Source organism: Orbicella franksi, chromosome 10, assembly GCF_964199315.1.
Source record: "Orbicella franksi chromosome 10, jaOrbFran1.1, whole genome shotgun sequence".
NCBI classification, from domain to species: Eukaryota; Metazoa; Cnidaria; class Anthozoa; order Scleractinia; family Merulinidae; genus Orbicella; species Orbicella franksi.
Window position 1 is genome coordinate 27275557 of NC_138154.1, and position 27966 is coordinate 27303522.

Genomic DNA, 27966 nt, shown 5'->3' on the forward strand with positions numbered 1-27966 from the left:
ATCTTTGGGGTTTCGAAAACTACATATAACTTGTGCATATTGTTATGAGGATGTAGCGAAATCCAATCGCGGTTGATTTCAGTTTCAAAGCTGAGTTAGCTTGAACAGTAAAGCGACTAGTTTTCCGAGCTTCCTGTTTCATTCGATGTCTGAAAGTACTTGAAAGGGCAGCGGTCACCCTAAATGAGGTCAACAAGTTAACTGTATACCAAAATAGTAACACTATATCGACTAGATACCTAGAAATATGGCCCGACAGATTTTGCAACACTGAGTTGATGGCTTCATCTCCCGGCCGGGCGAGAATTACTGAGTACTCGAGCCGCCGCAATTAAGCGTCTTACTATTGTGTGGACTGTAAATCGATGTATGGCAGTCAGGTTTTTTCAACGTCAAGGAAAAAATAATCATAATCATATTGTTACTGTTATGCGCTTCTAATATAATTTGTTTTTTTTTTCTTTTTACGAACACTTTCTCGAGCATGCACCTTCGTCAAGAGAGAATGAAGGGTAACATATAGGCCTTGTTCACAAGGTTATCCCTCAAGGATCCCTCGAGTAAATTCAAGATATGGTACCCAGTTCTTCCCCGGATGTCAGCACGTGCGTTGCGTAGTCCACGTGAGCACATTCTGTGCCATAGGATTGGCTATTTCTAGACTCTCCTGGGATTTCCTCGTGATCCAAAACTAACTTTAGAGGGATTATTTTGGCAAGACGAATATGTGGGAATAATTTTCTTACCCTTCATACCGTCTTAACTTCGCGAAAGCCTTCTGCCATGAAATTCATCACTACTCTGTCGAGGCACTAGCGAGAGCTAAAATGCATTCATGACGTCATCATATCCAGTATTTTAGTCGGGTGTTGGGGTGGGGGGGGGGTTTACCGGGCAGTAGCTTTAGACAGGTCATAGGCAACTAAGGTGAAAACGTTTTCGTCCTCGGTGGAGACATGTGCTTGGCTCAAGGAAGACACAAGGAAGACACCTCATTTGATTCGCTAAACTGCCGGAGACTAACACACAAATGCAAAACAGAATTTCTGTAGCTCTGTAGCCAATTTTTAAATATGATTTTAATAAATCCCGGTTTAAATGGAGGCTATTTCACATGTCAATAGGCCCTTTGCAGGATCCGGTCACATGGTACGGAATTAATTACGCTGGGACGCAAGTTACGCAGTGGGACTTCCAAAACAAAGGAAAGTCGGGTTGGACTGGTACGAGTTCCTTTTTTTTGGAAGTTCCACTGCGTAACTTGCGTCCCAGCATAATTAATTCCGTACCATGTGACCGGATCGTGCAAAGGGTCTATTCTATCAACTCATACTATCAATTAAGATTTAAAAACCTCAGAGGTACCAGGACATGAAAGGTATGAGGTCGTACGATCATCCCCGCCACTTTTATACAAGGCCCCGTTCATACTGCACCGGAGGAATTTGAAAACTGTGATAATCCCCTGGCAATACAAAATCAAGCGAGCAATTAATTTGCTTTGCTTGCTTTTAGCTGAAGTTTGTCATTACATCTTTACTTTGAACAAGTTTTCAGATCGACCGTAAAGTTCCGGAATGCTCGGTTGAATGGGAAGCATCCACTGTTGTTAGTTATTGGGGGAACTTTTAAGCATGACGACCCCCAACACTGAGGACGATGCCAAGAAAAATATGGGTTAATATTTTACGATAGCAACAAATGTCAGGAACTTCTCAAATTGTAGTTGTGACGAAACTGTCGCCTGATAGTACAATGAAAGCCTACAGTTATCATGTTTTGTTTTTTTTGGATTGTTCAAATTTTCCTTGAGTAAGATATGTAAAGAAGTTTTAACTTCTTACGTGTAACTATTTAGAAGTATTTGCACGCAGGAGCTGCGTTCGTCTCGTTCAGACTCAAAGATCAAAATAGTGCGATGTTTCTAGTTATTTAATAAAGGACGCAATAATGGAGAATATTTAACAATTTATTTCTATTAAAAAATTAACTACTTCTATTGTATTATAGGTGGTTCATGTAATGCGCCAGTCACTACCTACAAAGCAAACTTAATCAACACATCTCTGTTAAGAATCGAACCCGGTCATCTTGTGTGACTCTAAGTCACGCCATTTCTCCTTGACTTACAAGCATTCACTGGATCAAGTGAACAGCTGCCAACACTGTTTCAGCCAATAGAAACTATTTATATAAACTGTTTGTTGAAATCGCAAAATATTTTCACAACAGACAATCATTAAAAACTGATTTATCAGCGGTGAATAGGCTCGCATTTCACCCTGTGCAACAGTGTGTAGCCTTGTTGCTAATGGTTATCGCCAATACAGCAGCCCGCCAAACAGGCTGTCAAGATTTATACAAAAGGTTTGAGATGGAAAAAGCCATAAAATAGTTGCTCTTTCAGAAAAATATCGCTATTACACAATACAACAAAATAATGCATGTCACTCAAGACCGTGACTTGGGTCACGCGGAGTGCTGCGTGACGAGGAAACAGCCTGAAACTCACTGCACAACGAATTTTACGACACCTGTTTGGCTACTATAACTTGTTTCTTTAAAAAGCTTCAACGTAAATCTTAATATACAACCAACTTCCAATTTAAATTTTAGTTCCTTGCATCATTTTTATAGGCAAACCAAGGCTTTATGTTCTCAATCACTACATTTTAGTCTACTTTGTTAGTCACGCAATGCACAACGTCACGCACTTTTCACAACTCACACATTCTTCTTTCTTTCTCAAAAAATGTCTTGCATCAAGTTGGAGCTTGATGCTTCAGTCACTTGGAAGATAATCATTAAATAACTACTTCGGTGTAAACTCAATTTATATTAGAAACAACTTCAAAATTGCATTGACTTGGTATTGTACCTGCCAGCCTGTAATCAATTCTATTACCTAATTACCATGTGTTCAATTGAAACTTCCTTTAATTTACTAAAATGTTGCCTATTCAAAGATCACGCATTAATTAAAGTTCATCACTGTAAATCCTATGTTAAATTCCACTGCAGGGGAGCTGGTCAGAAGGTGAGCCAAAAGGGAAAGGGGGAAAAGGAGAGAGAGAAAAGGTTGGCTTACCTTCTGCGACCACAGGGAAAGAGGCGATGATTAAGGACAGACCATTCTTTTTTTTTTTAGGGCGGGGTGGGAGAATGGGCAATTTCCAAAAAAAAAAATTCCTGCACAGCAAATCCTGCTGAAAATATAATCGTACAAGGAGAGCCAGGGAAAAAAATTCAGTTAAGAGCTTTCTACTATCCAGCTCTGGTGTTTGACTTAAAAAAATTATGGTCCGTCCCTTACATGAAAGGATTTTACAGTGACTTAAGCCATATGCTACATTCTTTTTCTATTAATAACTCATTTACTGCCACTATTATCTGGGCTGCCGTAAAGAATTCTTGTTTCAACTGTTTTTGTTCCACTGCGACTTGTGCTGAGCCCGTCCAAATCCTTCATCATAATTGCCTTTGGCTTTAAACAGCTGTTTGAAGTGTGGTTTACAATAAAGTTCGCCTTGAAGAGCAGCGTAGTTTCCAAGTCTACAAGTGAAAAAAAAAAAAAAGAAAACAATTACAGATATTACATTTCAAGGCTCCAACACAACAGCAATAACATCTACCACAAGCAAGTTGCTTCATTCTTACAGATATATATTGCTGAAGCTTACAATACTCAATGCTAACTTATGCAGGAATAGGCCACTTAGAAATTAGTACTCTTTCAGCCGTTTCTTTAGTTTACTGCAAGGGGGCTCTTGCTCACTGCTGATGCATGTGGTGGCCAAAAATGGATCAGAAAATTGAGGAAGCAGTGAGAGTATTCACTACTTCTGAAAAATAGTGACATTATGTAAGCTTTTCGTCAGAACAGAAAAACCTGTCTTTAAGTGTGGTTCCATTGTACCACTAAATATTATTTTACTTCTGGTCTAAACCCTTTAGTACTAGCACCGATCAAAATTATATTTCTCCTCACAACATCAAAACAAAATCAACCATGCAGGCCATGAGAATGACACAAATGATCACTGAATCAAATTCTCTCGACTACCACTGACCAGACAGGACAATTTCTATTCTGATCAATGAATATGCAGAAATTGATTTTGATAACAAGGAAAGAGCTGAAGAAATGACCAACTATTACACTTGTTACAGTGTTCTAACAATTTCTATCTCGGTCAAGTCAGCATGTCTAGAGAGACAAGTTCTAAAACTGCTGGACGCTGAGGAATAATTATTATAATTCACCATTATCTGTTAAGGCTAACAAAATGCTACCTTCAGAGAGAAAGTCTGAAAGAGTCTGAAGTCTAAGAGAGAAAAGGAGAATCCTTCACTCAAGCTTAAAAAATCCCCACAAACTGCTGACCTAGCACTTACCAAAACTGAGTCCACAATACTTATGTAAACTTTATACAAAGTAAATTTTGAAAAACATAACTATTGTCACACCCTCTCTGCACTGTGATGTCAAAATGTTGTGAGAAAAGCAAAATAAGATACTCTTGCAAGGTTCAATGACAGCCACAATGTAACAAGGTGGATGCAGTTTGCAAAATCATTAACAGCTTAAGTACCATCTATAGTTTCCATGGTCACTTGGATTATAGTCACTCCCCCGCCATGCGTCAGAAGGGATGCTATATGTAGTTCATTACATGTAACCCCAGGCAGCATTTTTAACGTTTTATGCCCATACCCATTTATTCTCTCCAGCAGACAAACGCACTGTGACATCCAAGTGTCCTGCCCAAGTACACAACACAGCAACCCTTACCAAAGACTTCAAACCACTGTTCAACACTGACCATTACATAATGCCGCCTCTCCCACACTCTTATATAATTATATGGGTAATTGACTAAGCACGAGGTCAAGATGGCTGGATGTTGGCTAAGTTCTTTTTTTGTGTGTTTAGAGGCTGAGATGGAGTCAAGGTCCATAAACTTGCAAAAAAAAAAAAAAAAAAAATCAATCAATAAATGAATAAATAACACAACGAGGCCAATATCCAGCTCAGCCATCTTGACTGAGCAAGCTCGGTCAATGAGTTCTTTCTTGTGGGACACAGCAGGTAGTCCCGAGCAGTCAAGATAGCGCCATCTTACCCGATCGGGTAGCCAATCACAATGCAGGATTTGGTTCACCTTGCCCACTCATATCATTAGAGGATTATTACTTATTAATTCACAGTGTACTAGACATGTATCAAGAGCAGGTTTGGCTGCCTACAGGTACAACATACAACTTACGTCCAAAACAGTACAATACCGTATACATGTATCTTTTTCAGGTAATGTTAACTTGCACCAGAAGCCTATTGAATCCTTTCAAAAATACAAATATTGTGGTCTGTTTGTGTGAGCCAGGCAGATTTCATACAGCCTTGCATTCTCACCTTTATTCAGTAGTTGGTGGGTGTCCCCCTCTACCAAACAAAAATGTATCAGTAAGTTTTATTTTATGTTCTTGACATGTTTTATATCATGAGGAGTTTTATGAAGATGAAGAATGTGGCTCTGTTCCAGTATGCACATACATGGATGACAAAATGGCTTGAATCTTCAGTTGAATGGAGTGTAGACAATTGCCATGTCATGTCCTTGGAACAGTTGAAGGTTTATGAATTCTAAGTTAATTCTCAACCTCTCTCAGTTAAACTAGGAACACCAATTGAGACATAAGTGGGATCACCTCCAATTTTTTATCACCTTTTTTAACTGACTTGCCAGACAATAAAATACTGTACTCGCAAAGTTACAAAACCCAAGAAAAACATTGTAGTGCACAACAGGATTTAACGTTATGGAGGTTATGGGTTTTAAACTGTGTTGGCAAGCCTACTTGTTGGTTACTTTTAGTTTGTAACTGTTAATTAATACATAATTGCCTTGATGCACTTTTCTTCGCATGCTTTATCACAGTTAACATAATTTACTTGTTTGAGAACTTAATCACATTAGCATTATTTTAGTCATTTACCAGTGAATGGCTGATGCCAAACGAAAAAAAAAATCATTGACTTCTTGCTGGAGGAAGAGATTTTATGCCAACAAACAGACTTAAATATTTGTTCATATTTGTTCAATATAGTTACAATATGTTATAAGTTATTGATTGTTGCACTTTTTAAAGTCTGACAGCTGTTACAACAAGCTCCAAACTCCTATAAATCACATGCATTACAATACCATTATATTGTACTTTCACTGATTGTCTGATGTTTAGTTAGTTCTTAAAGAGTAGTGCTCAATTATGTTCTACAGTTTCAAATTCCGTGTAATATTTTAATATACGTGTAATTATATATATGCAACTGCTGTACAGCTGTTGTAAAATGAGATATCTTAGTCTGTGTCCTAACATCTCTTCAGTTACAACAACAACAACAACAACAACAACAACAAAAAATGCACAACTTAATGAATTAACTCAAAATACACATTTATCTACTGTGCATCAAAAGCTGTTAACTCCTGCTATTAATAATTTACCTTGATAGGGCCACGAGTTATCAATCTCAGTCAATTAATGCTAATTATCACATCTACATATATAAAAATATTTGATACTTGAGTACTTAATAACATATAATTATATCAAGATAATTATTATGTACTGCGGATATTCATGTACTAAAGCGTAAAATGTCTTATAATGACTACAGGTGGCTGTGCCCGATTATTTGGATAGAAACTAATAAAATTATTCACTTACAAACTCGACAAGAGACAAGAAAAATGGGCAATTGCTGTGCAATGTATGTGCAGATCAATTGAGAGAAATGAGATCTGATGCAAATTGCGATGATGGATTGAAAACTTACACTGTCAAATGTGCGTTTGTACGAAAACTTGAAAAACATTCACGTACATGTATGTAGTGACCAAAACAATAAATTGAAACAACAAAATTGCAACAAAAAGGGTTTGAATCACTAACAACTAGATGTACACGCAATAATAAATTTCTTAAAATAATTATCATCCCACTAAAGGACGACGGAATATCAAAGTGCCATGATTATGATCATTAATGCCCCCGTCATGTGTTACAGTGTTGCGCACAGCACCTACATGATGTACATGGGTCTTCTGTCATGAAGGGAAAGTCTACAGGTGCTAAACAGGGCATGGCATACATACACTGTAATAATACATGTATAAGGTTAAGTCTGCATACGAGCCAAGTGGCCCATCAGCCCAGAGCTTATCCCAGATTCTGTACCATGAAGTGACTAGGAGTATTTCTACTCTCCCCTAGTGGGATGCTAGTCCATTGCAAGATTAACCCCAGTATTTAATTTGCCGGTACCCATTTACACACCTGGGTTGAGAGAGGCACTGTGAGAGTAAAGTGTCTTGCCCAAGAACACAACACAATGTGCCTGGGCAGGGCTCAAACCCAAACTGCCCGATCCAGAGATGAGTGCTCTAACCACTAGACAACCATGCCTCCCACTTACATAAAAATATGCAACCTTTGATACTGTATTTTTTTAACCCATTTCAAATTAGGTTGCAATATTAGAATTACCAGCTAACACATGGATCACTCCAGAAGCTACAGTAAACAACCTGTCTGCAGCTTACTTGCAGAAATGTAAATGATTAGAACCATTTCTCTTTGCTGGTCTTTGTATTTTTTCTACAAACTAATTGCAAAAATTTGATTTTGGATCTCAATCACCCCTTTGCACTAAAATTAATAACATTATATCCCATAACTAACCTTTGCTTGAAGGACTCATAACAGATCACAAAGTCAGCACCCAGCACTGACTGAAAAAATTCCTCTATGTAGAGTTCAACATTCCACAAAAGTCAATTTTCCTTGTCCTTCATTAATGTCTGTTGTCCCCTCATGACTTATTAGATATTAATTATTTCCAGATAATGAAATTATTATTACAGAAACTTTAACAAACCTTAGGGTAGCTTTGCACTCAGAGCATTTAAAGCAACTTTTGTGGAAGACTTTCTTGTCTGCTGCTAGCCTCTCCATTGGGTAAACAGTCTTTTGGCATGTTTCGCACTTCTCCTGCTGCACTGTAAAGCGATTAGTTCTCTGTCCAAAAATTAAAAAAAAAAGCATCACGTAAGGTTACTTCAGTCTGTGCAGAATCTTGTGTTGTGACATAAAATGCCGGGGCCAGAAAAATGAGAAGACTAAGAAATTTGCTACTTTCAAGTTCTTCTGTTCAACTTCTACGAGTTCTCAAGAGTTACAATGTCAAATTTAGAGTTATTGTAATCAAACTAGCACCTCCCAGGTACTGCTTACCCTTTGAAATGAACAAAATGTAGAATTAATGAACAGGGCCAGGTTGTTCAAAATGCGATTAAGCTAACCCAGGATTAGCAAGATGGGATTCCAGTTTTGTAAACTTTTGGTAAGGTTTTCTGTTTATAATGTGTCCTTCAGTTTAGAGTGTGAACAACTGTAAACTACACATGAGCAGTGGAAAACACTTTTATACATGAAAAATTGATACTTCAGTTAACTCTTAATCCTGGGCTTTCGAACAACCCAGCCCAGAATTTTTTTGTCAGAAACTACATACCCACCCTCAGAGAGGGTCATTATAAATCTTGACAGAGAGAAGAGCCAAAGAGGTCAAAACTATTTTTAATAGAATATAAAGCTAAAATGGAATTTCCAGACAGGGTAGGGGTGGGGGAACTTTATCTCATGAATGAAATACATGTACATGAACAGTTCAAAGACAGTAAAAAGGTAAGGTAAAGTCAGCATATGAACCAAGTCGCTCATCAGGTTGGAATTTATCCCGGTTTCTGTAGCATGAAGTGACTAGGAGTATTTCTACTCCCCCCTGGATGGGATCCTAGTCCACTGCAAGGTTACCCCCAGTACCAAGTTCCCCAGTACCCATATCTACACGTACACCTGGGTGGAGAGAGGCACTGAGAGTTTTGCCCAAGAACACAATGCAATATACCCTGCCAGAACTTGAACCTGGGCCACTCGATCCGGAGTCGAGTGCACCGAACATGAGGCCAACGTGCCTACCAGAGACAGCAGTTAATGTTCTTATGCCTCAATGCCCATAGTATGAAAATGTCCCTACCTCTTGAACATTACCATCATGTTCATCAGAATCACTACCACTCACAGTTTCCTTTAGGATTACACATTAACCAAGTGTTAGTTTGTTAGCCAGCTTTTAGACTTTAACCGTCAGAGATTAGCTAGTTACATTACATTCAAGTACAAACCAGCAGCAACATTAACATAAGAGCAGAGAAGTCATGAGCACAGACAACAACAGACAGTATAAATTATTCTAACAATCAAAGTCCACACTAGGCCACAGCAGTTGTACAGTTATGTGAAATGTAATGAAGCCTCTGCATTAATTTGAGATTTGGGTTGACCTTGAGATGATGGAGATTAGAAAGCAGTTACCTTGGCAACAAAACAATTAACATATTCAACGTGTCAAGGTTTGCACCATACATGTAACATGGTCGAATATAGCCTCACTTCTGCTGAATGGTGAAAAATGGGTCATTATGCAATTTTAGTGAAGAAGAAAGGGAATTATGTTTTATGACGTTTTGGATACTCTCACTAATCAATAGTTTTCACCTCATAGATACACTGACTGTAGTACCTAGTAAGTTATTGTATATTTTGTAAAATCAATTTCATATCACTGTTTTTTTGTAAAATTACATAAAATTTAACACTTATTGAAGTGAACAACATTTTGACTGTTCCAGGGCCATCATAAAGTTTGGGTTAGTTGTGTCCTCAAGAAACAAGTAAGGCTTGCCTGTGGCCCCCACTAGCACAAGAAACTCAAATGGCTTGACTTCATGTAGATCATTCCTGTAGCAGAATAACAACTAACACTTCAAAAACAACGTTCATAATTTTTGCATAAATTGCTGATTTGATGAGCCCTTGCAAATACATCATTGTAAAACCTTTCCAATTTTGTTTCAGGTAAATTTACCACAGCACCGCGGATGTCAAATCAGTTGACAAGGGAAGGAATGGCTAACTTACTAAATTACCCCCCGACAGTTTCCATATTGAGCTGTTAAACCTAAGAGTAGGCAATATAAGTTGATTTGTTTGGGTAACTCTTTCACACCCCAGGCATGTACAACAGTACAACCATTATCATTGCATTCTCCTTCGGAACATCAGCACAATAATGCAAGTCAGTTACAGCAGAGTACATTGGTCAGCAAAATAGAAATTTATATTAGTAAATCAGTAAATTAGAGCATCGGCAAATCCGTGAACTACATACATGTACACAACATCATTAGCACTTAAACTGCCCTTAATATGATTTAAAATCTTTCTTCCAATAAGCCCCCTTACCCTTTTTTACAGCCCCCCCTCCCCCACCCTCTGAAAGAGGTTTTGTAACAAGCACCCCTGTGGGTGCCCCTATCCACAGTTTGAGCTTTAAGTCAGAACGACTCATTTTCAATGCTTTTTAAAGTGCAGAGAAGTTAACAATTAATACCCCTCCCTTATGCACACTGTCTCGAATAAATTCCCTTCATTGAACTAGTGACAGTTCAAAATCAAATTACAACTGTATCCAGGGCAATTTAAACTCATCAGTTGTCTTAAGTCTGAGTATAATAGGCCCTTTGCAGCCAGGGTCACGTGACCAAATTTTTCCTAGAAAATTGTTTTATTATGGGCTATACATGTAACTTGAAGAATGCCAGAATGGAAGGAACATATCGAAAATACCAAAATGGCCAAGTTTGAGGCCCCTGGTATTAAAGAGTAAGTTTATACAACAGTTTGAATTTTGGGAAAATTTAGAGGATTTGTATGGAAAATGTTGCTGGAGAGCAAGGCCTTGCTCTCCAACAACTTTTTCCACACAAATCTTCTGATTCTTTTAAAAATTCAGACCGTCATAAAATCTCATTCTTTAATGATGGGGGCCTCAAACTTGGCATTTTGATATTTTCGACATGCTTTTTCCATTTCTGGCATTCGTTAAGTTATTACCCTTAATTTTATGAAAAACAGGTCATGTGATGGCTTAGCTGCAAAGGGCCTATTGGTCTGCATACATTGTAAGAGCTCATTAGTAATACTGAACTAATGGGAGGGGACTGGGAGTTTCACAGGGACATAATGCTACAGTGTAGGCTCTCTCTTGCCATATTCTAACAACTCATATACTGTGTACACATGCAGTATGAACTCACACACACACATGGATGACACACAGGATATACAATTGAAAAGTAGGAAAGTCCCCAGCTGTGGAGTTTGGAAAAACTTTGATTGCAAAACAAATTAACACCCAGTGGAGCAGATCCACCACTTACACAGTCTGCATACAATCATGCGTGGTACATAATTATTAAGTGCTTTCCCAATCCACTGAACTAGAAAGCAGTTAAAACAGGCTTCTGAGTTCTCTTTACATGCATTGTGTACTACATGCCAAAAACATTCCGTCCATGAAAGGTCTGGGAAAACATTGGTAAATATTATCTCTTATTCACTATTTACTATAATATAATAATTATTATAATTCTCATCATCAGCCTTCAACTGGTGACATATTAATATACATGTACTTGTATTTAAGAGAGAAATTATCCATCAGTTACTCACAGTAGCAGGTTTATTTGTTGCGTCTTTGGCATTCTCCTTTCCTTCAAATTTGTTAAGGGCATCTCTAGTGTTTCGAGAACGATACACACTGTTCTCTCCCTGGACACTGCTTCTTGTTTTGACGCTGTCTGTTTCATCACTATTTCTTACTTCATGTGTTTTTGCTGACTGTAGACAAACATAATTATTTCTTGAAAAGGACTTTTCTTAAATGTACAATTACAGTGACTTAAAGAGTAAAACAAAATGTGCAACAAGGTTTTTATTACAATTATTATAATTTTTTTCATTACATTCTCCATCCAGCAGTGAATCTACGGGCAGTTTGGCAGGCAAATAAGTACACTGTACTGCATTTAAAGATTGTGGACTGCATATTCCAGGTTCAAGAGGACAATGGTCCTCATCTGTTATGTTCTTGTTAAATTGGTAATTAAAAGTGCAATTGACAGATACTTAGGGACATCACTGGGCACCTGTAGGGGCTACCTGGCAAATGATAGAGATAGTCCTGACCACATACAGAATCCCATCTAGGGAGGGGCAGGGGCAGTAACTAACCAAGAATATATGAACTCCCTGACATTCAAATTACAGTCATGTACATTTTAAGCACAAACACAAATAAAACTTCTAGTTCCTTCATTTCACCCTAAAAGGAGCCAAGTGTATTTGTTCACAAAAACAAACATACCTGCTGGTCTCCTTGCCTCTCCTCTGACAGTCTCTTATGTATTGAATATCTCTCACCCTCATCATTTGAAGACTTTGAACTTCTTCCTTGTGATGAACTGTTGGTTTGCTCCTCACCAGCTTTCCTCTCAAATCTCGCCTTCACAGTGGAAGTGTATGTTGACGTCTCCTCAGAAGTTGCCTTACTTGTTTGAGAAGACTGGTCCTCTTCAGAGGATTCTTGTTTTACCAAAGAACTCTTTCCTGATTCGGAGTCATCTTTACTGCTGCTTCTACGCCTTGTGGCTTGCTCTCTTCGCTCCTGCCTCTTTTGTGCTAAGTTGTCTTCCTTCTCTTCTTCCTTGACAGGTGCTGACTCTTCTTTAGCTACAGTCTTTTCCTCAGCAGCTCTTGCTGCAGCTCTGCGGGCTGCTCTCCTCTCGTTGATTGAAGACTGCACTTCTTCCACTTTGTCACTAGAAGATTTCCCTACTTCATCATTTGCTGTTTTCTCCTCAGTGGCTTCTTCCCTTCTTTGCCTTCGTTCAGCTCTCCGAGCTGCTAAAGATGTTCTTCTTGCAGCCAATGCGTCAGCTGATTCATCAGTATTACCCTCTGAAGCAGTAGCACTCTGTCTCCTTCTCTCACGCCTCTCTGCTCTTCTTGCTGCTAGATCATTCTTTTCTTCCTCTGCCTTTGGCTTTTCTTCATCTACCACTGTGTTGTCCTCAACTTTGCTTGACTTGCTGTCATGTGCATCTTCCGATTTTTCATGCTGTAGTTCAGTAGATTTTGTTCTGGAGGAATCACTTGTGGACCCTAGGAATGCAAAGGAGTAATTAATTAAATGTAGAGAGGATGCTGAGAGTGGCAGGGAAGGGGGTGGGGGATGATTCCAATCCATAAAAATTTTTTTGTTGACATTCAACAAAACACAAACAATAGTGCTCAATGCAGCAACCAGTCCCACTTCCAGTCAATTTCCCCAGTACCTGGCCCTTAATGAAACCCCTGAATGTACTAAGGGAACAATGTCAAACAATGTCAAACAATGTATGAAGAACAATAATTTGAGTACTGTCAAGTTTGTCACCAGAGCTGCCAGCAAACAATCACCATCTACTTAATTATTATCTTGGCTGGGTAACCTACTGGGCTACTCATGTCACTCTTACAAAAAGTTGGTAAAATCAGCCACCTTATCCAACTATTTGCTGCCTACATCAAAACTTTTTTACAACCCTGACTGCACATGCACACAAAGGAACATGCATGTAGGTTGCATTCAAGTGCTTCTCATCCTTTTTGAGTGTTTTTGATTACAAAAATTAGTAAGTGCCCATGCATAAATTCAAGACAGTCCATGTACATTAGTACCTGTGACTCAACAAAGCCCCCAAGTGTGGAACAAGCTGCAATTGCAAGGCTTATAATGAACTTGAGATTATCAATATCATAGCTCAAACAATTCTTTAAACATTTTATGAGCTAAAAACCAACAACTCCCTACTTTTAAATACTTGTATTAACAGTCTCACCTCTCTCCGTGTCCTTTTGTTTCTGTCTCAAAGCCCTCCTGGCACGATAATCCATTGGAATGCTTTTACTATCCACTGCATCAGAAGCAGCTGGCTCGGGTGCTTCTTCAACCTTGCTTGGAACATTGTCTTCCTTGCTAGGAACGGTGTCTTCTGCAGAATTTTCATCAACAATTCCCAGTGCACTAGACTCATATGTCACTGAAGCTGCAACTTTGATTTCACTTTCATTATTGAGTTCATTTACAACCTCAACTTCTTTGTGCTCTTCCTCGTCTGAGCCATGTATTTTGCCATTCACTTTGTGATCATCTACATACTCATTTCCAAACTCTTCATCCTCCTTAATGAAAGTCTCTTCAGCAACTTCTTCTTTCTCATCTGCTCTCTCTTCAACCTTGGCTTTTTCTTCCTCTTGAAAGTCAGCCCCACTTTTTCCCTCTGGATTTACTTCATCATGGCTCGAACTCTCTTTGTGTTCTTTTGACTTGGATGACGACCTTCTTCTCTTTTTCTTCTTTTCATGCTCGTCCCCATGCTTCTCTTTCTTGCTCTTTTTCTTTAAAGCTCTATCAGGGATTTCCTCAAGCCTTGACTTATCACAAGTTTGGACTTCCAAATCTTTTGCAGCCTTTTCTTCAAAAGACAGCTTATGTGAATGAGCCCTACCCATGATGGCTTCTTCCTCCTCATCTCTTAATTTCTTCTCTGCTGTCTTGGTTTTACCTGCCTCAGCCACCTTCTCATCAAAATACTCTTTGTGGGATAATGCTTTTCCAGATAGGTCAAGCTCATCACTCCTGGACTGAGCTGTTTTGACCTTTGAGGCTTCTTCAGCAAACTGTTCGAACCTTTGCCTGTGAGACTTGGCTCTTCCAGTCAGGTCAATCTGCTCCTCATCCGCAGGTGTCCTTGAGCCTTTTTGACTTCCATTTTCTCCTGATCCAAATTTCTCAAACATTTGACGGCGGGATGATGCTTTGCCAGAAAACACATCTTCCTCTAAATGCATCTTGCGTGATGTCCTCACCTGTGATTCTTCTTCTATCTTTTGCTGGAAAATATTCCGATGGGCTTTTGCTCGACCTGACAAATCTACATCACCCAGAAATTTCCTTTCAGCAGCTGGCGATGTTCCTTTGTGCTCAGATGCTATTTTTTCAAACATTTCTTTCTTGGACTTTGCCTTACCAGAGATATCAATTTCACCATCCTGCTCACCAAAAATTTTTCTCGGAAGTGAAGGAGACACCTGGGCACTTAACTTGGCCTGTTCTTCAAAGAGCTGTTTGTGAGATTTTGCTCGGCCAGATAAATCAATCTCCTCTTCCTCTACCTTTATCTTTGGAGCTGTCTTTCTCACCTCTTCTGCAGCAGCTTTTTCAAAGGTATGGCGGCGAGAACTAGTGCCTGAAAACAGTTCTTTCTCCTGTTCTATTGGTTTGAGTCGAGCTGTACCTGTCTCACTAGCTTCTTGAGCTTTTTTCTCAAACAAGGATTTACTTGATGAAGCATAGCCTTGACGTGGACGTTCATCAGCTGCAATCTTCCCTTCTAGCTTGACCCTACAGGTAAGAATAACATCCAATGGAACTGGTCAACATTACCATTAAATATTCAGTTTAAGTATCATGACCAAGTCAAGTAAAATTCAGAGAGTTACTGGCAGAGTAACTTCAAAATCAGATTATAAATACAGCTGTATACTATTTCTGTTTGGATCCCACAAAGTACTTCATTCTACAACTGTTTGTAAACCAGCACAAGCTGTTTTCAAATTTAATCTCCTTTAAGTAAGATTACAGCCATCTGAGTTTAAATTGCATTTTAGAATGCTTTTCTGGTTACTTAAGAACTTATTCAAGATACTTTAATGCCACTTTACCTAACTCACAACAAATATATTTCTAGCAATCAAAACAACCGTCCAAAACATCAAACTTTAATTAGCCATGCAGTTTTCATGTAACTCGGGTAATGAAGAAAATTCTAAACACCAGAATAGTTTAGAAAAATCAAGAAAAGAGGAATGTGCCGTTAATTACCAATTAGCCCCAAGGTTTTATTTATAACTCGGCCTTCACTCAAATTAATTTCAGTTATCATTTCGGGAATGCACAGCGTTTGCCATCAATTTTGACACAATCGTGACAATGCTAAAATAGGAGTTTTTCGATTTCATTTAAAAATTCTTAATCTGCCGAGCTCTTTGCCCTTTTATGACTATTCTGCAATAAAGTAAGCTTATTAACGTAAGCCGGGCATGTACATCGAACGGTGAAATAGTAGGAAGTGACAAAGTCTGAAAACACAAAAGACGTGAAAATTCCATTTAATTTAAGCTCAAGTATTTAAGGAATTGACCGAGAACCCAGGACTTGAAAAGAAAAACAAAGACTCGCGAGAGTTACATAAGTAAGATATTCCTCTGAAGAGCGTTTGACATCAAAAGCTGGATTGAAAATGTTTTCTTTGGTAAAACAAATAAGACACTAACGACAACATCACAGCGTGATCCGCCATGGAAGTTGACTATAAATCGTGAAACAAAGATTAACACTTCTGGAAGGTGAGACCAGTTTGAACCATAAAATGACACTTATCCCAGCTAACAAAAATGCCAACGTTTTAGCCGATGATCTCCAAGATTACAGCGATATTTATCAGCCGGTTGATTAATCAGTTAACTACTGCCTTCATGACTAAATGGCGAATCGGTTAATTCGGTGTACATGTACATGCACAAGGTGGCTTCAACTTGAGGCGGCCACAATAACGGCTTGCTATACTGGCTTCACCAAATAAAACAATGAGAGACAAAGATTACACAACTGTTCACGCTAAACTCGAAAGAAAAGTATACGGTTATATGTACCTCTCGAATTCCTCAGAATCTTCGCTGTATGATTCTCCTGAAGATGACTCCTCGTCGCTCTCATCTTCCGACTCGTCGTCTTCGTCTTCTCCGTCTTCTTCCTCCTCTGAATCTTCTACTTCGCCGTTTTCTTGTGCGTCCTTGCCACTCTTTTCGCTGCCGGTGCGAACAGAAGTGCTTCTCACTGTAGAACTGACCCTTTCGTTCTCGATCATTTTGGTTTTCAATGGCGAGTCATCGTCGTCGATCGCTAATTCAACGATTTCTTCTCGTTCGTCGCTGCTAATGTCGTCAGCCATAACTCAATTGATTCTCGTTCGTATGCAAGAGAAATGAAAGCGGAAAAGACTATGGTCGTGTAGAGAATGCACCGCAAAAGCTGGGAAAACCTACGAACGCCCACAGTCACAAAAATACGCAAATGAAGGCTAAGTCATTACAAGCATTGTGGCGAACAAATAAACAATAGAACAACCAATCAGAGGCATTCTAGAATGAGCAGAGCCGGCCTCTGTTAACCAGTCCAAATTTGGTCAATGTCAGGGAATCATCTTGCGGCTCTCTGTTCACCCAATGCTTTCTGATGCATGTCAATTCACTTTCCACTGAGTTAACAGACATGAAATATATGTCAGAAAACTGTGGCAAAATTCCAAACCAAATAAGACTTGACGCGAGAAAATGCAACATTTTTTTAATATTCTAAACATTTCTTTCCACTTTTCATGTAAAATTTCGGCCGACCGTACGCATGTGACTTGACACTCCAAAAACACTAATTTCTGAGATACTTTCACGTTCCTTAAAACAAAAACACACTGCAGAAAAAATAATTTCGTGCAAAATGTTTGCTCCACTATTTCAATTAGCAATATCTTTTATAGCAAACGTCAAATGACGGCTTCGGGCTTGTTGTGAATGCATTTATTCCAAACATCTGTTTCGAAACAGCAAAACGATAAAAATAATTTTACCCCTGATGTAATTAGCAAATGCGGAATCCAAAGCATTTTGTCCGTAAGTTAAAATGTGAGAGTACAGCAGGTTACTTAAGTCAAGCACATCCGTTCTGATCCGCCGGGTAAGTGTTTACAAAATCTCCGCCCGGGCGGTGCTTCTCATCGTTTTCCGTCAGAGCGATCGGTTCCACGCACACGTAGCCCGGCACACTCGGAGCGAGTGGTCCGGGTTCGAGCCCTGGCCGGGGACACGGTGTTGTGTTCTTGGGCAAGACACTTAACTCTCACAGTGCCTCTCTCCACCCAGGTGTATAAATTTCCATTCATCCTGCAGGTCTCTAGCTTCCCATCGCCTGTTGAGTAATTCAATAATTCCAACAGTCCTGGTCACTAGATCATAGCAAGAATTGTTAATTTACAATAACTTTTCGAGAGTTTCGTCAGTTCGTCAAAATTTTGTTATGCATGACCGTTTATACTTTTCCCGAATTGTTTCCCTCACAAGTCTTATCGACTCCGTGTATACGTATAAGTTATTCCCATTATTTCTTCATTCTGTCTTCAGTCGCATTTCGAAGCAGTCATTCGTCATTTGGTTTTAGCTATTTACCCCTGTGACTCGATTTTCAATTGAGGTTATTATCACAACACTGTATTTTTTAAAAGCAGTGTCATTTCTCTGTATTTCGCATGTCAAATTATTTTTAGCTATGCGGATCAGCGGTTTAACAAGACTAACAAGGCATACAGCAGCAGTTTAAGTTTCTCGGCTCCACCCAGAGTTAAACGAAAGTCTGAAAAAAAAAATAATAAAGCGGAAACGTTGAATAATTTATTGTCGAAATTGGTACCAAGAGGATTCAAGAGTAACAAATGGTTTACCCAGGCGACATTTATGCAAAACCGCAAGAACTGCGTCATATATTTGCTGGCCGAACAAGCAGATATATGATTACTACTAGCACTTTAATCATTATTAGTTATTTTTCCTTCATTCATTTCTCCTGGAGTTTGTTTTACATCAAGGAACTGACACTTAATTCGACACGACTGACTGTCATACGTGAATGATGATGATGACGATGATTATTAATACGCTGCTAGCTAGGTCCTTCCACTGCATCATTTCTAATTTTGATTGAAAGTCGGTTGGAGTAGTTGAATATAAGTGGGGCTCTTGCGAACACTAGCGCCATGAAGGGTCGATATTTATTCAAACGGAAACTCGTCAACCCAAGGCCAGACAGAGGTCATTAGCATAACATTAGAATCAGGAAATATTCTACCGCGTTTGAAATATTCGGAAGCTCTGCCCGGCAATGTGTCGAGGGTTGGATGTAAAGTATATTCACATTATGGCCATTTAGCGGCCAAATCTGACGACAAGCATTTTTTTTATTTCCGCATCAGGTACTCTTTAGGCACCGACAAAAATCATAGAAGAGGATCACAGAATTGCGATTTTCCTGTTGGGATTAGTCAAGTTTATCGCAAGATTTTATGGGCTTGGTTTTAAAATCTCTTTCAGAGCAAACTTATCAGGCATAAAATGGAAAGTATTTTAAGATTACGCTGGCGATAGAGGTGGATACCGTACTACGGCAAACGATAAGAACAATGGCTCATTGAAAATTTTCAATTATTCTCAACTTTTATTAGGGTTCTCTTGAAAAATTTTAAAAGATACTATGCTCCAACAACTGTTTGTACATGTTTTCACGTAGCTTTTGAGAGCTCTTGTGTGTTACGTGCCTAACAAATGATATTAACTTTGTTTTTCTGTCTTAATATGAATACGATATAAGACCCGAGAATTTAGGAACAGATTGCCACCGCAATCGCCACCGCATTGTGGTTGTCCTTTAAAGAGAAATTCTTTATTCATTACTTGTCAAAATTTAGATTGAAGGCGAAATAATGTGAAGGGTGGACGAGACTTCCTCTTAAAACCTGTCAATACGGAATGACGCCTACCGACAACGTCATCGGAATGTCTTCGTTCACTTCCGATGATTTCCGATAGATTCCTTCACATTCAGTACTTGCTGTGTGTGGGGGGGGGGGGGGAGGGGGGAAGGGGGAACTGCTGGGTGCGTGGGATTAAGAGTTGATGCTCGGCTTGACAAACGTAAGAAAAAACATGACAAAATACGAGAGATCGAGGCTCGACTACTCCTCAAATTGAGGTGGCGAGTATTAGGAAAACCGTGGGCAGGTCTCCTTGATATAATATCAAATTCCTTCCACAAAATTCAAGCAAAATGTACCATTATCTATTTGGAGAATTTAAATATATCAGAACCACTCATCGCGTGGTCGGGAAGACATGCATATGCAGTCACTACAGCAACGTGGAATTCAACATTGGTTCTGGCCAATCACGACCGGCACCGACAATATTCTCCCGGGAATCCAAAGAACCGATGAAAACTCGGGCCGTCGATAAAATCCGGAACATGGAACATTCCGGAACATCCTAGCCTGCAGAGCAGGCGAGATTTTTTCGAGCGAGCGCTCACATCGTAAAAAAATTTAGCCGCCATCTTGAATTTTTCGCCCAGTGGAAGACTGGGGAGAGAAAGAAAGTTTTACCAAGGAGGTGAATGATAGGCAAGAGGAAGGATAGGGGAGGGGTGGAGCGAAGAAAATCTCGCCTGCCCGAGGATTTTTCCCCTCCCCCATCCCCCACCGTCTAACATGGCGGTCTAAAAAGGCGGTCGCAAGGTTGTAACGCTAACTCGCTCCAATAAGACGCCTGCACTGCAGGCTAGGAACATCCCAGAACATCGAATAATTATGATAATTATGATAAAAATATGTAAAATTAAAATTTTCAAAAACTAAATTAAACAAAAATAAACTGGTATCAGCTTGGAAAATAAAAAACAAAACAAAAACATAACTGCAATGAGTGAAGGCTCGCAACTTAGAAGACTAATCCATTCCTTCCAGTCGTTCACCATCAGTTTAATCATGTGACTGTTCCTTAATCCCAGATTTCGTTTTTCATAGAAAACCAAGATAGTGGCGTTCGAAAAATACGAGTGTGATTTCTTTATTCATTTCATTACGCCAATTCAAAGACATGCGTATACACGATTCCTCATGAAGAAATAGTTTCTCCATGAGATAGAAATAAAAACTCTTCGCTCGAGCGTCGATAAAACCAGGAACATGAAACATTCCGGAACATCCCGGAACATCGAATAATTATCATAATTACACGAAAAATATGTAATATAAAATTTTAAAAAATTAAATCAAACAAAAATAAACTGGTATCAGCTCGGAAAATAGAAAAAAAGAAACAAAAATATAAAAAAGGAAAAAAGAAAATGAAAGAAAATGAAAATGACTGCAATGAGTGAAGGCTCCTCTTCTTTCCCGCCAATTGCGTCACGTCGCTTTTCAGCACTCTGTTTTTCAACACAAACATGGACGATTCTGACGATGAAGGCCAGGTAATTCATTGCGTCTCCGCTTTTGATCCCTGATTTCTTCAACATCTGAGGTGTTTATCTGAGCATCATACAGTTACCTGTTAAGTCAGTATTCATAGTTTTGTCCCTATCCCATCTTCACGTTGCTATTTATGATCCCCAGTTTTCGCGCCGCTCCGCTAGGAGCACCTGGCACTAAGACCCACTAAGTGCACACTCGGCCTTTCCGGAAGCCCGAGTAACAAGCAAGTTATTATTAATAAACTAGTGGTAATCGAAGATTTATAGAGCAGCGCGTTCACGCGAGGTTTTCGCATGTCTGGTTTACTTTGGTGGTGTTCGAATGGCTCGATAGAAAACTAAGTTTGATTGAATGTCAGATAACGATCTGCACGTGAAGTTGAACTAGCGATGAATAGATTATAGCCTGCGGTAAAAGTATTTTTAATTAATTAAGTATTAACCTGATTAACTTGTACCGGACAAACATTTTCCAGGAGATGCATTTGAACTGTTGGCGACACTTAGAATTCAATTTCAGATCGCTAACACTTGTAACAAATATTTCTAGAGACAGTAAAGTTTTGACCAGCGACCCCACAAGACAGCGCGCGCGTCGCCAAATGTTTTTAAATTTTGTGTTTGAATTTGTTTACACTGTCATCAGAGGTCGAGCAGTCCGAACTAGTGTAGACAAGAAACTCGTTACCGAAGAGTTTCTATTTCTATCTCATGGAGAAACTATTTCTTCATGAGAAATCGTGTATACGCATATCTTTGTATTGACGTAATGAATTGAATAACGAAATCACACTCTTGTACCCATACTTTTAGGTCTGATTAAGGATTTCGAACGCCACCACCTTAGTTTTCTGTGAAGAACGAAATCTGGGAATAAAGGACAATCACGTGATTAAACTGACGGTGAACGACTGGAAGGAATGGATTACTCTTCTTAGTCACTAGCCTTCAATCATTGCAGTCACTTTCATTTTTCTTTCTTTTTTCCTTTTTTTATGTTTTTGTTTTTTTCTATTTTCCGAGCTGATACCAGTTTATTTTTGCTTGATTTAATTTTTTACAATTTTATTTTACATATTTTTCGCGTAATTATGATGATTATTCGATGTTCCGGGATGTTCCGGAATGTTCCATGTCCCGCGTTTTATCGACGGCCCGCTCGAGCTCTGATAATAGTGTAGACAAATACAAACAGAAAAATTTAAAAACATTTGGCGACGCGCTGTCTGGCAGGTTCGCTGGTCAAAACTTCGAACGCCACCAAAGTAGACCAAACCTGCGAAGTACGCGCGTGAACGCACTGTTCTAATCTTTGATTACTCGGGCTTCCGGAAAGGTCGAGTCTGCACTTGGTGGGTCATAGTGCCAGGCGTTCCTTGCGGAGAGCGCGAAAGTGAGGATGATAATTGCAACTCGAAGACGGAACACTGAGTAGTGACAAAGCTATGGCTACTGACTTAACAAGCAACTGTGTGATGCTCCTACGAACACCTCAGACGTTTAAGAAATCAGGGATCAACAAAGGAAACGCAATGAATTACCTGGCATTCATCGTCCAAATCGTCCATGTTTGTGTTGAGAAACAGAGTGCTGTAAAGCCACATGAAGCAATTGGCGGGAAAGAAGGGGAGCCTGCACTCATTGCGGTCAGTTGAAAGAATACCCAACACTCCCAACCCTTCGCCCACCGACTCCCCTAGCCCCGAAAAATATCTTTTCATATTTCGAGGTGATACCAATTTATTTTTGTTTACTTTATTTTCGAAAATTTAATTTTACATATTTTTCTCATAATTATCATAATTATTCGATGTTCTGGGATGTTCCGGGATGTTCCGGGATGTTCCATGTTCCTGCTTTTATCGACGGCCGAAAACTCGAACCAAATACATGTACTGTATCCGGGCACAAATTAAAGCACGGGAAAGCGAATGCGAGCGAGTCATGATCGGTTTTTAATTTTGCCACTGATTGTACGACAAAGTGATGTCAGATTTTCAAATCAACCACAGTGTGTTTTTATATCTCTCAGTTACTATGCGCGCTCTGATTGGTCAGTTTAGCAGGCCGTAGTATTCTTCTGTTCGACCCGCTAAAATTTAAAGCCGTTTTTGTTGCCAAAATGTTTCGTAATTGTTCTTAACTTTTATAGAAAGCAAAAGTTTTAAGAAGCTTTCGTTTACTTTAACTCGTGTCTTAAAACGTGCTGACGACTTAACAACGATTTCAAATTTGACTCGTTTTGCTTTCAACGTGTGTCAGAAATTTTAAAGCCGTTCCGCTTGAATAGAAATCGGTCATTCCAGGACCCGTCAGACACACAGAAGAAATATAATAAATACCTTTCTAACCTCATCTTCTCGGTCCACGCCGTAAGTTACGGATCCTCGTTTTGTCCCCAGTCGATTTATGTCCAACGCACTTGGCACTCGGGCCATAAATCGAAGGGAAAAAAAGACGAATTCGGTCCGCAACTTAGAGTACAGACCTCGAACTCCGTTAGTAAGAGCTAGTATGGTGTCTAAAACCAAAGCAAATCATGCGCGAGTTATAGTTACCTTCGATACTCAGGTGAAGAGGGCTCTTCTCAGGAATCTTGTAATTACTAGTCTCTCTAAGGGTGCTTGCGCTTGAGCAAAAACTTCCGAAAATTTCGGTCGGAAGTATTGAAATGGAGAGGTCCGGTTCGATTCGGTCCGACCTAAATATTCGGGATCACCTCTGGAAATGGTCCACTTTGATCGGTCAGACCAGTAGGACCGGAATTTGCAGTCCCATCGTGCAGGATGTGCAGTAATGGAAGTAATGGAAAATGGTAAGGGCCATTCGTCTTGGTTGTCGTTCTGTTTTTCCTTAGTTAGCTGATCTCTAGCTGACCAGCCGCTCTGGCATAATGGAAAAAGCATTTCTAGATCTAGTCAGTGGTTTTTATCAGGCTAAGAATGAGCCTCAGCTAATATTAAAGCTAGCGTTGGATTCCAATTCATAGACTATAATTTCCCTGGTTTCCTAAAATACACAGCACTAATTGGCCAATACACTGAGTTAATGCAGTAGAATCCCAAAGATTACGAAAGACACCTTAAAGGACCATCTACTGCATTTGTATTTGAGGGGACGGGAAATAACCGCAAATCACAACGAAAAGAGCTTTGTTTAATTTTGTTATCATGCGTAAATTTATTAACTTCTTAATTTATAGTTACTCCAGCGTAATTAATAATGGTAATAGGACTGAGCGGAGTCCAATTCGGTCTGTAATCACACGAGTGATTAACAAAATCGGACGACCGCAAAGCGAGAGTCCGATTTGTTAATCACGAGTATGATTACAGACTGAATTGGACGACACGATGTTCTGTTACCAATTAATCGTAACAATTACAATTTCCCAGAAAAGTAAAAGTTTCATTTGAAAAAGAGCTTTAAATTGTCATTTTAAATATCATAATTATAAAATATGGAGAACAGCTCGCAAAAGAGCTGTCAACTCTCTTTCAAAACAGTCACCGCAGACTAAACCTCCACAATTTTACAAAGTCAGTCTCAGTCAGTGGTTACTACAGTGATTTTAATCAATGTTGTGATTGGTGGATTTAGTGGAGAGGACTTAAAATGATTGGCTCATGTAACTGTCCGATTACAGGTGTCCGATTACAGCCAACCGTCCGATTACACTGTCCGATTACACTGTCCGATTACAACTTTGCAGATTAATTAGAGCAAAATACAGCAGTTTATGCACCAGTCACATTTGAGGAAATTGTAATAGTTATGATTAATACCAGATTTATACGTCTGTCGTTAAGGTAATATAACCGTATTTTCATTCCTTGTACTTCAAAGAAACTGTTTTTGTTGTCATTGTTGTTGTTGTTGTTGTTGTTGTTGCTGTTGTTGTTGTTGTTGTTGTTGCTGCTGCTGTTGTTGTTGTTCCATGTGCTGAGAGCGACCTAATAAACCTCTTATCGCTCTGCGCATGTCCTTATTGCGACCAAAGTTCAACAAAGGATTCGCGACTGCATCCAGGATGAAAAGGAAAACCACGAAAGGACGATAAGGCCCAAGATTTTCTTTTCCCTTCAGCCCTAAAACTATTGGCCACAGGAGAGCTGGAAAGAAAGTTAACATCAATACCAGCAGGATCAACCTAATAGTGGCAGCTGATTTCTTTTCTCTCTTCATCACAGCCTGCATCTCTCTTATTCCAACCGTTGGAGGTTTCTTGAAATATACACCAAGATGACTAAAAATGATGATAATGAAACAAACACAATAATACACAAGAATGATGGCAGGTATAGGACGCTTGTATCCGCCGTCAAACTTGTAGACAAAGAAACCCATATGCACGAATGTTATAACCACGCTGATTAACCAGGGTATGCAAGACATCTTAATAGCAGGTGATTTGCTCACGTTGCTACGATACCACCATGGTTTAGTCACTGCCAAATAACGATCTCTACTGATTACTGCTAGCATGCCAAGGGTTGCTAAGCTACACGCCACATTCATGGCCCTTTCCTCAGAGTTCATAGTGCTAAGACACATGTGCTCGCTTAGTACTGTTTTTATACCCATATACAGAGAAAACAGAGCATATATCAAATCAGTAACTGACAAGCTACACAGCATCAGCAGTGAAGGACGTTGAAGAGATTTAGTTCTTGCAACAGTGATGCAGATCAGCGCGTTACAAACACATGCCATGACAGCCAACAGCATGTACAGCGGTCGCACAACATAGTTACCAATGTCTCGCAATCGATGCTGGATTTCTTCAGGGAGGTTCGGGATCAGACATGCTTCATAAGGAAGGCGGCTGAAGTTGTTTGCGATCATATGTTTTTTTCCTGAAATAATATATAGTAAATATCTCATTAAACATGCAATCATGAGGGACACTTCGGTATCTGAAGTTAACTTTGTCAACGTTAACCATACCTTCGCTAGTTCCTGTTTTTGAATCAAGAAAGTGATAAGGACTCGTCACTATACCAACCCTACTTTTCTTCCGAGCTAAATAATTAACACTAATAGCAATTAACAGTAATATTTCAGGCTGTACCAATCGTGCTCGCTCTGGTTACTGGCTGTTGTCGACTAACCTAACCAATTAAAATTTTCTAACCAGAACAATTTAGTATATTTTTCTTATATTCAATTAAAAAGTGGGCAAGAATTTAATTCTTTATTTTAATACCTTATTTCTACTTTTTAAGAGCCTTCTTTAGATGGTTACATTTGCCCTAGCTAGCCCTTCCCTTTAGTTACCCTTAGGGGTGAGTTAACCCGGTCACAGGTTTGTTCACAAAGCCATAAAACCATTAAATGACATTTCCCCGAACTGTCTCGGGAGACGAGATAACTCGTGGGTAGACTTTCAAAATAGTCCCGATCCTCTTGTTTTTCAAGAGTCTTCTCAGCTGCTTCGCGACCTTTGTAGGATCGCTTGTCCGTTTCACGGCCTAAACCCATATAGCTCCTTCGCTTGCTTAATAACCTATTTTATTCGCTGAGACTCATGAGGTCGACTTGAGGCAAGTCTACCCGTGGTCTTCTAGTCTCAGCCAGGGTAGCTCTGGCGAAGAAAGAGGGATAACAAGGCATTTCAATTATAACTACTTTATTTATTTACTTATTTATTTACTTATTATTTGCTTTCTTGCTGATAAAAGTAGATTAAACATTGAATAATCAGGTAATACTGTTATGTGAACTTTCGGTGTCATATGTTTAAATTTATTTAACTTTAATATACCGTTCACTGATCCTAAAATAGACACCAAAAGCAAACATCTTACCTCACTGGCTGTGTTTGGTACCTGTTCTGTTACTTTTCCAGCAAAGGTGAACAAAATTTTCATTAGAAACAATTACAGCAGATAACATTGGCTTCACATGGGTTCACCAGTTAGCCACGTGCCGTCGAGAAACAGTATTTCCAGATTTTTTCTTTCGAATTGCCTGTTTTTAATGAAGATTTAGGTAGATCAGTTTTCATATGTCGGGAAAACACTTCCAAACTTATTTTCATAAGGTTTTCTGCTACCATCTTACTTTGCATAATAAATGTTTCCTTTTAAGTTAATCCCCAAAACTTTTTAATTAAGTAGATTTTAATTTCATTGGAAGTTATTTCCATCTGATATATTACTGCCTTCACAAGAGAACGACCTTTAAAATGTTGTCGCTTTATCTCAGTATCACACTTAAAAATGTTTAACAGGGTACCTCGAAAAGAAAAGAAAAATTAAAGGTTTTTTTCACAACATCATGTAGAAGGCAATTGGAAGTGAAGCTTTCGTGCCAATTTACTCACTTCTAGTCATAGATTATCGATTGTTTTTCTGTTATCTTGAAGGCGATTGATGGATATGCTTATTGGATGTTTTTAATTATAATGAGGCCGGACTAAAAATGAAATCGGGAATGCTTTTGAGAACTGATTTTTTTGAAAGATTGACCCGTGCCGTCTGCTCAACAATACGATTATAAGCTCGCGATTTCAATCTCATAAAAATCGAGAGTAAATTATTGACCTAATTGTTTTAGTATAAATGTAGTAGTGGTTCAAAACTTTATCTAAATTCTTTTCATAGACACTTTGAAAATGCTACTAACCGTCCGCGGCTTCTGACTATCTACAATAGAATGGATAGTGAATAGCGTGGCCAATAAGAGAACGGCATTCATTTTAGAACCCTACATAATATATATAGTAGATTTATTCTAAAATCAATCAGATCGCTCCTATGTGGCCAATTTCGTGTTCACTTGATAGTCATTCATTGGGTTAAGAGAGGTCAATGGATTCA

General features: G+C 39.1%; 2 protein-coding genes across 3 annotated transcripts; both read right to left on the reverse strand.

The window, feature by feature from the left end:
• Positions 1-1951: 1951 nt before the first annotated feature.
• LOC145499279 (uncharacterized) lies at positions 1952-17148 on the reverse strand. Of its 2 annotated transcripts, none has more exons than XM_081478776.1 (6): positions 16726-17148; positions 13851-15415; positions 12335-13131; positions 11641-11808; positions 7943-8082; positions 1952-3552 (listed from the first exon to the last, which is right to left on the reverse strand). In XM_081478776.1, exons 1-6 carry the CDS (start codon positions 17022-17024, stop codon positions 3417-3419), a joined length of 3105 nt encoding a protein of 1034 aa, XP_081334902.1. In that variant the 5' UTR covers positions 17025-17148; the 3' UTR covers positions 1952-3416. The 2 variants fall into 2 exon arrangements, with proteins under 2 accessions (XP_081334902.1, XP_081334903.1); XM_081478777.1 differs by lacking the exon at positions 1952-3552 and adding an exon at positions 5401-5443 and having other exon boundaries at positions 16726-17147.
• Positions 17149-22450: 5302 nt separating this feature from the next.
• LOC145501786 (5-hydroxytryptamine receptor 7-like) lies at positions 22451-25990 on the reverse strand. The gene is made up of 2 exons (XM_081481180.1): positions 25108-25990; positions 22451-22572 (listed from the first exon to the last, which is right to left on the reverse strand). Exons 1-2 carry the CDS (start codon positions 25988-25990, stop codon positions 22451-22453), a joined length of 1005 nt encoding a protein of 334 aa, XP_081337306.1.
• Positions 25991-27966: the final 1976 nt, after the last annotated feature.